Here is a 12,563-nt window from a genome sequence, read left to right as displayed (position 1 = left end):
AACACTGGCACGAAAGGTTCAGGTGAAGTTTGAACGCACAAATGATCACTATTGTTTCAACTGATTCTCCTTCATTTTTTTAACGGAAAATCACATAAAAACTGTAAACTTACTAGAGTAAGCAGACGATCCGTATGAATAATATCATGTAACGTAACCACATTCGCATGTCGCAGATTCCGCAGAAGAGAAACCTCTCGAATCGCTGTGCATGGTGCGCCTTCTTCTTGCTCGAGTCGAATTTCCTGAAAAGCACTTAATGAACTTTACATTTGCGCCATCTGATTGTTGAAATTCAAGAATCACGAAATCAGAAACGCATTTGCTGAGCCCACTTAATAACATATTTGATTTGTTCTTATTAAGTCTGATGAATAATTCTCTTATAACTGCGAAGTTGCCAGCTAAGTAAGAAAAATTAGAGCTAGCTAAATATATCTTTAGCCGGAAAAAGGAATTACAAGTGCAGCGGCATTAATTCTATTCGAAATGGGAACTAAAGAGATTAGTGAGATTTTCGAAGGAAAATCCGAGACAAATGCGTAGTTCCATTCTTGTACGAGTTTGAATTATTGTTGAAATTAAATGAGAAAATCGTCACAACTCTTTCGGAATCACATCATTTTATTGTATTTGTTGTGTATTTATGGGGAGAATACTTTCTTTCAACTTTTATTTCTCTTCATAGATACACTAGATGCGAAGCTCGGATATGGCAGTCTAGGACGAATTTTGAAGAAAAATTCCTAAGTACTTTCCTCTACATCGTAAGAATGTTTGCATACTTTTGCTTGAACTTCATTCTCTGATGTAATTCTACATAACACTGTTATTCTTGAAAGAACAAATTAATTAAATTTCCTTCAATTCTGAAAATATGTAGGGTTGTACCAAAGGTCGCGCTCAACCATGGTCTTTAGAGAACCCCGTAATGAGTTCTACTAATCCTGCTGCATAATTCCATAAATCAATTCACATCGGCTAGTCATATCATGCAGGGAATTGTCCGTAGCTTCAATTTGTTCTAATATCCGGAAGTGTGGGCTGCTCATAATGACCTTGAAGAGAATTACTCACGCAAAAATCATAGAAAACCACAGAATAGTTGGTGTCCCTGTTTCTGAAGTACCATCTATAAATCTCAGGACAAAAGTGAACTATTACTTCCATGAATACGGCGAAACTGGACCGTCGAGTTCCCGTAAGCCTTCCTTGGGGACCGCTTCAAGGCAAGCAATTAACCTCACATGCAGATTTGCGTCCGAGATTCAAATTTGCAAATTGGTTCTGCAAGCGCATATTTGCATCGAATATTCACAGAAGGCATGGTCGCTAACGAGTTTCGAGCAGAAACCTCCCTACATTATTGAATTCGGTCGGGTTTGTCCACTCAAGGGCAGCTCTCACGTTCTTCAAATGCCCATAGTGGCAGTGCATTTACTTTTTTTCTCTCGTCAAGAATGAACACATAAGTGGTCGGCAATATCGCTCAAACGATAGCCAAGAGAGCGAAACCGAGCGCACAACCAGAAAATTTTCTCGAGAAATCCAGAACGAAGTTCCAGAACTTGAAAATCGGTTTAGACCAAAAAATACGTTTCAGAAACGTCAACCTTAATAGCAGATAGCTCTGAGGAATCTAAAAAAAAACGGAGATTTCCGTTCCAGACTAAAGAATCCATTCCTAAACGTCATTCTGCTGACCAAATATGAACCCAAATGTCTAGCTTGTCCGTCAATCCACTATTACTCCAACATTTCGTTTGCTCTTGGGAATATCCAACAAATCGTTCGCTGGCCAGAGTAGCTCTTCTATGCTTTGACATACACATCTCAGTATTAGCAATTCATCCCTCGAAAGCTACACTTTTCAACAAAGGAATACACAATTTCTCAGCAATTCATGCAGCCAGCAGCTACCTAGCAACGCCGAGTCAGCTCAAATTAAAACGGGCATCTTCCACTGACGTAAAAGCGAAAAAGAATACCGATGGTGAGCAAAATAAAGAAAGATGTCCCTCCCTAGAATATTTGTCAAGAATGATATCCTTCCGTGATTGAAGCGATCGAAGTTTTCTTTAGTACGAAGAAAAGCTAGACCACATTTTTCCCCATAAAAGCAACTCTCAAGCTGCTCGCATACTTGACAGCTTCCTGTCACAGAGGAACATTGGCGTGCCAGAATGTATTAGTGAAATCGGCAGGGAAATGCTGGAAAAAACCTGGGAATGCGCTATGCTGCACTGAAAGTGAATGTTCAACTCCGAACAAAATAATTGTGTGGCAATCTTTTTCATCGTTCACAAGCGAAGGATTTACATCTATCTCTTAAGACTATGATCGGCTCTGGAGGAAAAATTCATTAAACTCGGACATAGCTTGCAACACAACGCACTTTTATGCAGTGTCAGGAAGAGTCAGTGCCTTTTAATTTACCCCCACGAAAGTGAGCGCACATATAGTCAGGACTAATAACAGACACTATGTTAAGGCCCATTAAAGGACTATATAGGACGTCAACTCGACACAATGCTCACTCTCTCCAAGAAACGAGGAAAAAAGTCCTTTAAATGACGACAAAGACTACCGTATCTCTCCGTAAGAAACCTAATTTTCCATTTTTCTGTCATTCTTAGAGAGCAAGAACGGTGAAGAGAAAGCACCTTAATTGAAAATGACTAAAGTCATTACCCTTTTGAAATTACCTTCCAACGCATCCATAAATCCATTATAGAGCTTCCAGCCCAAACTACGAACTATAACTCGTTTCACCAAGTAAATACGTGAAATCAAGGAGAAACGCCCTTCTGAATTACATTTCTTTTTAGAACAAGAAAAACCCAACACATATAATCGATATATAGTATTGCTGTGAGCAAACTCCGCATTTCCACTGAGACATTTCCTGGGGAAAAAATGAAACGAGAATCTCGATTAATGAGCCTACACGATCCCCAAATATAATAATGGGAAGTCTCCCATATGTATGTGAGTAGAAGAAAATAGTTAGGTATCGAAATGCAAAATTCACGAATGATGGAAAATGCAGTTCTTTCTCAGCATTCAACCTCATTGTTAGAAACATACAGTTTTCATGAGGAATTACCAGTTTTCATTCATGAGGAATTTCATGAGGAATTACCATTTACATAGATAGTTCCTTAGATAAAACTACTTCGTAAGAATATTTGTTGTTTAAATGATGAATCAGAGAAAGAAGAAAAAAGCGCTGGAAAATGATTACTAAACTGAAACGCTAGTAGTTTCGAACAAATAAAGTATACAATCAATTTCAATGGCGAAATTATCTCACATGAAGAAAAGAAAGAAAATCCACAGTATTCTTGTTGGATGAGCGACATCACCAAGAAGAAGTGCATAGAGAACGCTTTTCTACGAATTTGCACGTCAACAATCGACTTTTTCAAATGGCAAGTGTCACTCACGATGAATACATCCATGTTGTTTCAATAACACCGGGGTCCCCGCAGAAAACATTGAAAACGGAGAATTATTTAACGTAAGCGCAACAACTAACAATACTACAACTGTGTATCTGCTATGAATCTATCTAATTTCGAGCAAAAACTCGAATTTGCAGAAATTCTTTTCTGACTGAATGCCATTGTTAGAATAGGATACAAGGAAAATGGAAATCGCTCATGATACATTCTTCGACGAAATCCCCCCGAAATAGTGAACTCATTCAACGCTTCTGCCTCGTCTAACTCGACAGAAACTAAGCTATCCTGATCTTTGAAAACTAACAAAAAAAAGCTGCACATAAGAACCTTGAAAAATCTTTAGAAGAAAAGAGCCACTCATCTCCATAAAGGTTCCAACGCCCGCGCAAAACCTCACTTTTCTTTTCACTTGGATTTATCTTTTAACTATTTGTCTTTGCACTCTTCAACATTATGGTGTTTACTTCTGCAACTCACAGTCTCCCACTGGGAAACCAACTTTTATATGAATCGCATTATATATTACTATACTATTATTATATTGCGGATTGTAAATTTTATTTCCTACGACCGACGCTAATAACAGCACATGTATTGGAATCCATTCTGCCATCTAAAGTTTTTGAGCAATTTCAGATTGTTGACAGCCGTAGATATGAGTTGATCACATTGTACCTTTTCTATCAACGACCTACACTTTTTTGAGTCAAAGTTTTCAAGACTTCATTCCAAAGGACAAACTTCTTTGAGGAATTCTGAATGAGATTATACAGATGTCATTTCGGCAAACGCTACAACTAATATCACAACAAATTCCATTATTGAAATTTTGAGGTATAATTAATTAACGCCTTAAAGGCATCACTCCACGAATCTGAGGTGGTACGGATTTCAGGTGGAGTATTCGTATACGGGATGGGAGACCATGGAGAGGGGGGTGATTCCGTCCATTTCTTCCTAATTGCCGTAAAAAACGGCCCGGAAGATACGGCTTCAGGCGTAGTGGCGCACTATTTTCTACAGGGAGTTCGACTGGAGCAGCCTTGTGCGGCGCCACATCTTCCGGGCCGTTTTTTACGGCAATTAGGATGAAATGGACGGAATCACCCCTCTCTCCATAATCTACTAAGCCGTATACGAATACTCCACTTGAAATCTGCACCACCTCAGATTCATGGGGTGATGCCTTTAATCCTCAAGCTTCACACACAACATCGAGGAATGCATATGTAGGATGCCTATGGTCTCAATAGGGAACTTCAGACATCGTGACATAGGGTAACAATGGGGCGATGAAATTAGATTCGCATATTACATCTCAGTAAAACTAGAAGTCGCTTCAGCTTAAAATTCCAATTTTCTGGTCATCTAAAAATTGTTATTGCTCACTGCAGATCAAAAAATAAAAATCCTACTAGGTTGGAAGTTTTCTAAGTGTCCAAAGCTTAGTTCCCAGATATCTCTTATCTTTTTTTTAAACCTTTCTATGCATGCAGCACTTCCTTTCTGAATGAAACCCACATTTTCTTAAAACCTCTTTTGTTAATCTAGAATCTACGTAATTTGAAATCTACGTTGTACCGTCTCCTCTTATCCTTGATTCCAAATTAAAACACTCTGAAACCCGATGGATCTTTTTGCTCCGCTCATCAACATATGTCGCTGGTAACAAGGACGTACGTTACCATACGAAAGAGGTTATGTTGACACACGCAGCCATTACATCATTGCTTGTTTTCTCTTAATGCTTTTGAATGCAGTGGGTATAGATTACACGAGAAAACAGTTCCCCCTGCCTGCGGCCACATTCGAATGGCGACGTTTTGTGCCGGCTGAAAAACAAAAACACTGAGGTGGATCGTGTTATTGGTGGGTCCAAGAACGAAAACATCACCATAAATGGACGAATTTCCGGGTGTCACACACATTGTCCGAGCCGAACTTAATTAACCGCATAGCTCAGTTAATCATCTGGTGCAACGAACATCCATACGACACATCCAACGGCTCGACTTACTGCAGCGCAAGAAACGCATCCGGTTTCAATCGCTAATCTACCTAAACTAAGCCGCAAATCGTCATTGTGGTAGTGAGGCACCCAAAGTGACCTAGTGAGATATGAGGCTTGCGATGAGTGCAAGACGAGGTGAGAAATTTTCCAAATCTCCTCTGGTTCTGCTTCGATATTTACTCTCGATTGTGGACACCGGGCCGCAAATCGACAGCTGCATGTCGTGTGGTATCGTATTTATTACCGTCATCATCTCGAACATCTCGCACGTCCGTCATCCATACTAAAAACGCTGACGAATCGCACTTTATGTTCGCATATTTGAACGGCTGCTTGGACCACCTCGTGCAGAACGTTTGCAGGTTGCATTGTGCACAAAAATCGACCATTGTCCACATCAAACGGAGCTAGTCAACAAACTTTACATTAAGGTCCAAGAGATCTATAGACCCTTCGGACTGAACTATCGATGAAATGATGATAGGATAAACGTTTATTGTCTTTTTTTTTGTTGTAAATATTTCACTAGATCCTGAAGCCTGCATCTCGCGCTGAAAAGTGCTCTAGACGTGGACAAATATTAAATACAGGCATCACTACATACAAATATATTAAGAACTTAGCTTGGCCAGAAATCTATAAGCATGCATATCGTAACAAAAACTCCGCAGAATTAGTCAAAATTTGAGATAGGAAAACGAAAACTGCGGAGAGAAATACGATGAATATTGATGCACACATATAATTTTGGGAAACGGGCTATTATTGATGAAATTCATTTCAACTTATTAGGTGATCCCCCTTAGATTCTAATTGCGAGCCAAATAAACCATAGAATGGTCACACACACCTCACTTTGGTACACCGGAGGACTTGTATTCAAGTACTTGCTACATCATACACCGCTCTAATATATCGTTCATAAAAACTCATCACATTGTGGAAGAAAATAAGTAAGAAACATCAAAAAGTCAAGAATTGAAAGCCAAAAATCTCCATAAATAGAGAAAGAGAAACCGTTCTCACTCTTGTCTTCCAAAATAGCAATTCTTCTAACTCTATCATACTAATCACGTAATGGAAAACATTTAAATATGCGACAAAATCTGGAGAATTAGTAATTTCGCAGAATCTTGCCCAACGAGAAACGCTTAAAAAGCCACAGAAAATGTAGGCGGTCGCTTCTAAGTAGATATGTAAGTAGTTAGAAACGTCAGTGATTACAGAACTAGTCACACCTCCGTTCGTTTTTGCACAACGTTTTCAGCCTCTACCAAAAAGAAGTAAAGTTTTTTTAAAGGACCAATCGACAGCACTGGCAACAGTGGCCGGCTCCCATAGCATCCGCCCAGTCACTCCATCTCTTCCATTATGTCCACAAAAACGAATCCTCTATAAATCTCGTCCAGAAATAGCAAACTCGCACACAAGTGCACTGCGCGAAACTCGACACTTGTGGATCTCTTTACATCAAAGAAAACTGACAGCGCATCATTCAGAATCATCGAGAGGAGGCTCGAACGTTGGAGACATTTCGTGATAAATTGCCAACGATTTGGAAACACTCGGGCACATGGAATTCGCGGTACTACTCCAGAGAACGACATTTCTCAGAAACAGCAGTACAAATAGGATCTAGCCAGAGCAGATTTTGAGAACTTGAGGGGGAAATCATGACATACAGCATGCGTAGAAGCAGCTAATAAGGCAAAATAAAGCTTCTATAAGGTCAACCAAGGCATGACGGCATAACCATATAGGTAACGTCAACCACTTATAAAATGAACACTGCAAGCACCGCAACCGATAAGAGAGCGAACAGTCATGCAATTCAATCCAATTAAAAAGAAAGTAAGCGAAGAACATAAAAATAGGAAGAGAAAATGACGAAAATTGAAAAATACAGGATAAACTCGATCTTCGATGTAACCTACTTTAAGCGCCACAAACTTGTTGGTCAACAGCGAACGACCTCGATACACCGTTGCATATGTGCCTTCGCCGAGTTTTTCCAATTTCTCGTAGGTTTCTAACTTTCCAAATCCTATTTCGCTCTGTAAATATCCTATCTTTCCCAACGAATACATTCTCTAAAGGGGAGGGAATAATCCTACCAGCGATGCTCGTCGATTTTTTCGTGTCAAAGGCTGGTCGAGTGTCGGTGTTCGATTCAGTTTTTCCACAACGCTCACGGGTAGGCGCAAATCAGCCGGCAACGACAATCGTTTTTGGATTTCTTCCTTGAAAATGGCGCATTACCATGACAACGACATGCTGTTTTGCGTATATATGATGGGAGTGAAGAAAATGATGCAGATGAAACCATATATTAACGAAATCAGAAGCGGAAAATGACCGGAAGTGGGAGCACACTCTAAGTTTTAGCGGTGCATGAATTTGTTATAAAAGAAATGGGCCATGAATAGTTTGGAAAGATGCTTAACTCAGTCACTCACCTCACTCCATTTTCTAGATGGCTTTTGGCGCATTTTCACATTCACTATATATCGCGGTGGTACACCAGTAGGAGTTTGATCCGAGGTGCACGGAGATACTTCCACACTTTCACCGTCTGATCCAAGAGCTGACGATTCTTGTACGACAGCTGAAAGTGGATAGAAATAAACCAGTGAGGGAAACAAGTAGTTAACAATAGAAAAAAAATGTGATTAATTTTACTGGAGAGTTAATTCCAAAGTAACAGTTGATACTCTTAATGTGAAACCAAAAATAAGTGTTTCCATTTCCCTATGCGAAGTAGTTGCTCAATCGCTTTGCAGCTTTGCGGCTGCTTACACCATATTCGCGAGCTTTCTACATTTTAACAGCCAAGTAAAGAAAACGACGCTGCAGACGTGAATTCAAAGTACGTGTGCAATTGCGTAATTCATACGTGTATAGATGCGATTTCCAGTCTTAACGAGCTGAGCCGAGCAGAATAAAGCTGATTTTCTTCTTTTCTGGGCCACTTCTGTTATGGAGCATTGAAAAGCAATGAAATCGTTCTGACAGGTTCTACGATTTACTAGATTTTCGATTTCAACCGGTCCTATCATTACAAATTGTCCGAGAGAAAACGAAAGGGAAATTATGCGAGAGGCAGTCCCTCTTTTCCGAGAACGGTTAAAGGCTTGGCGGCCTCTCAATTCTTTCAGGTGCGCATCTCACTGCGCGGAGAGACACCTTAGATTTTAATTCTATTTGGATGTGTAGAATTACTTTCATCTCACAACAACAAAACTCCTCTATATTTCTGCAGAAAGTTGATACTCCAATTTAAAGGGAAATTATGCGAGAGGCAGTTCCTTTGCCTGGCGGAAGTAAATTTCTTCCTCAGATGAAAACAACCTTCATCAAGTTCTTGAATGAAAAAATCAGTAAACATCTAAGATTTAGAAAACGAGACTTCAATGGAATAAGTTGGAAACCAACAATGTTAACTCTGTTTATGAAAATTCTTGAATTCAAAAAAAAAATCGAACCACAAAAAATCATAATAACTATTAAATGGAACACGAGAACGATTCATGGAAAGACTTTTGGGAGAAATTTTGTGCAAGACAGTGTAAGACCTTTCAAAAAAGTTGAACGAACTATTGCAACAAAACAGGTTCTTCTGGAAAATCGTACACTTACGGCACAACAACCTATAACTACTATACATCTGCTCTGATGTATTGGTTTTTGAAAAATAACAGTTTCCGCTAAAATCTTACGCAAATCAAATTTCTTTTCATTATTTCCAACTGACGTATAAAAGAAAATTAATGTGCTTTATAAAGTAATATAGTTTTGTACATTGCCCGATACAAGGGAAGAAAGAGTCAGGGTAACGTTATTTATTAATCTGATTCGACAAAAGTAGAGTACTGTAGAGAAGAGCAAGAAAGCAGAAGGAAATGTGAGAGAATTGCATAATCAAGATGCGATTTCCCATTCGAACACAGAAAACCAAAAAAAAATGAACTCAAGGAAGATTCAAGTTCTAGGAGAAGAAAGGACAAAAACAATATCACATCCGTAACCTCCACACCACCTGCAATGCCACTCTGTTCCAAACTTTTTAAATTTTGCCGATCCATGCAGCAACGCTGTCAGCGGCAGATGATGATCGGACATCTGTCAATGCTTGATGCATGGACGGACGGACGCAAGCAAGCAACAGTACCAAGTCAACATCGTCCCGATAAGGAACGTAGAGCACGCAGATGTACGTACCGAATCGCTGCAGAGATGTTATTTAGGCCGCACATAGAAACGGGAGGAGTTACGAAACACGCGAAACTGGTCAAATTCCCTTAGACAGCTGGTTGTGTGCGAGTGTTTGGATACACACGGGGCGACATTATCGAAACTGTACAGAAACACGACAAGATGCGCACTCGGCGATAAATGTTGACAGAGGAGATTTCGAAATTTTAGCACATTCCAATCTAGCAAAACAACACATCAGAAAATCCTTTTTTTCTTTTTACATTAGAACAACTAAGCGGTTTTCGAACGTACTTGAACTCACGTTTTGAAGGAATTACGCGGCGAAAAAACGGCGAAAAAAAAAGGCGAAGAACAATAATTTTAGGCAATCAGTGCGTACCGCACGAAAAATGAACATTTTACGATAAGGAACAGTTGTGAAGCGATGTGAACATGCCTAGGAATATTATGTCGTAAAACAATGACAAATGTCCTACACATATGGCACATGGCAACAAAAAAGCATGCGGTGTTGAGAAGTACAGCGTTGAAAACACTCTTTTACAGCAAAAGTCAGTATGAAAAGAAACTTTCTCCAAAAATAACTCAACACAAGTATGTGAACGAGAACCATAAAAAACTTTTTGTACTAACATAATATCGCCAAAAAAAAGTGCAGAGCGCATGTGCATATGGGGAACAGAATAAAATAAAGGAAGACGTTTCAAAATTGCTATCGCAAAGAACGATTTGATCGAATTTCCATCAGAAAGAAGACTGAGCAAAAAAAAAAACCTAGGAAAACAAAAGAAACCCTGAGTTGATCAAACGAATCCCTGAAAATTTTGCGTAACCAAAACATCCCAATACGGATTCCAATTGAAAGTCATTGAGGAGCGATGAACATTTGTCATACTTATGAAATAACTCTTGAAAGGGTTTATTCGAAAACGCGCATCATTGCCGTCTATTCAAAAGGAAATGAAGAACACACATGGACACTAATTCAATCGAGAAACTGACTTTTGAACAAATTTTCTGAGAAACTTAATTTTCCACGTGCAGTTTAGAGGGCAAAAAAAAGTATGAAGAAAGAAAGAAGGAATCTGGCAGAAAAATTAAATGCAGGAAGATGAGAAGAAATATAGCTTCCAAAGCAAAGCAAAGCAAACTAAAGCGATCAAATGAAGGAAAACTAAATATCCAAGATTCTTGACCACTCAAATAATAAGAAAACAAAATGAAATAGCAATTGCAAAGTAGAAACACTTACACAGTGACATAGACGGTCGAATAAACGACCGATGAGTTCGTTTTTTCGAGACGAACAGACTCAGCCAGTTGGCAAACGACGACGTGGCGGACGCAGACTTCGTGACGTGGTGGTTACGTCGAACGGCGGCGGCACGTTGCGCCACCGCATCCAGGTCATCGGCGGCCGAGTCGTCTTCCTCGTCGTCGTCGCCGCCGTGATCGGCCACCGTGTCGCGCATCGCATGTTCGCGTGATGTGGGCGATTCAGAAAAGTCGTGAAACGTCGCCGATTTGGACAGCTTCGACATGGCAACTTAGTATAGCTCAGCTCAGCTCTCTACAGCCATTCAACCATCGGCACAGAGACACACACTCTGGACACTCCTCTATTGATCGCTCCGCCTACCCTCAACACTAGTAGGAGGCGAGGAGGCGGGCGAAGAGCGCCAGCGCGCAACCGACGGCTAATTATGTGCCTCGCACCCCCTAGGGCTGCGAACGTACAGAACAGAGAAAACGGGGTTTGCCTCACAGCATGTCTCACCCCCTTATTGCATATCCGCCACTCCACTACGTGCTGCGCTCAAACCGATCGGAGTTGTTAGCAAAAACATTTAAATAACTACGTTCAAAACTAGAAAAACTTGCTCAGCCAGTACATTACTCCAACATAAGTCTGTCGAAACGCATCTAGGCAAATAAAACAACTTCTAATCCGGATCTAGCAAGATTTTTTAGTGAGTTTCACAGTACTATCACACCATAAAAGTGGATCGCATCACGTAATGAGAATATACATAGCTTTACTACCATGAACGTCGACTTTCGCATTTCTTGAAAAGTACCTTAACTTAATGAACGTTGTAAAAATAAAAAAATGCTAGCAAAAGTTCAGAGAATGCAAAATCTTACAAACCCATATATCAGGGTTTTATTTTCAAGTAGAAATAGGTACTAAACTTAGAAGTAATATTCCGATGTGGATAAACGGTAGTATTGAACGAAGAAGCCTAACAAGGTACTGGGGATTTTCGCAAAAAAAAATCGAGAGGCACAAAGGAACTCTAATTAATTAAATATAGGACTCTCCAGAGCATTCTGTTTTTGAAGAAAAAAGTAGAAGTAACAGACTGACATGAAGGTGCAAAACAAGAAATTGTGGGCAAAAAATATTTCACGATTCTCGTAATTGAAGAATTCTATTTAGCCAAAGAAATAGATCAATCTTCCATTTTACTTCGAAGCTAAAGAAAACTCCCATATTTATGCTCCTAACCTGCAGAACTCATTCTATTCTGCAAATACCAAGTACTTGAACATTCGTTATAACAACAAAATGTGAACCTAAGAGATTGCCCTGGATTGATTCGTGCCATTGGTGAAAAAAGTCGTACACGAAGGAGATCAGAGGGGCTTTCTCAAGCAAAAAATCCCTTATCTTCCAACATTTTCAGCCACTCCACTATTTTACTGTATAGTCCTTGAAATAAGGTGCGAACAGCCTTTTTCAAAGTTTTCTAAGAGCTACAAGAAGGGGGAAGCCTTATTAGCCAGAAAAGCTGTGAATTCCGTTCTTGAAGACGAAATTTCGGAAGCTTCCATCATTCCTTCGTTTATAGATGTTGAACCGGAAGAAAACT

General features: G+C 39.7%; 1 protein-coding gene across 3 annotated transcripts in view; it reads right to left on the bottom strand.

Moving 5' to 3' along the window:
- RB195_001233 (uncharacterized protein) overlaps positions 1-12,563 on the bottom strand; it is a gene marked incomplete at both ends in the record, with an annotated part of 49,959 nt that overhangs the window by 3,484 nt on the left and 33,912 nt on the right. For 2 of the 3 annotated variants that reach the window (XM_064197919.1, XM_064197921.1), the window contains 5 exons: positions 114-245; positions 7,410-7,529; positions 7,590-7,715; positions 7,932-8,080; positions 10,943-11,231. In XM_064197919.1, coding sequence (XP_064053801.1) covers positions 114-245; positions 7,410-7,529; positions 7,590-7,715; positions 7,932-8,080; positions 10,943-11,231 — 816 coding nt within the window. Of the gene's footprint in view, positions 1-113; positions 246-7,409; positions 7,530-7,589; positions 7,716-7,931; positions 8,081-10,942; positions 11,232-12,563 lie in introns of those variants that run through there. The other variant, XM_064197920.1, reaches the window with a different exon arrangement.

Source organism: Necator americanus, chromosome IV (genome assembly GCF_031761385.1).
Source record: "Necator americanus strain Aroian chromosome IV, whole genome shotgun sequence".
NCBI lineage: Eukaryota > Metazoa > Nematoda > Chromadorea > Rhabditida > Ancylostomatidae > Necator > Necator americanus.
Note: the sequence above shows the minus strand (reverse complement) of the source record. Positions and strands in the feature narration are given on the sequence as shown.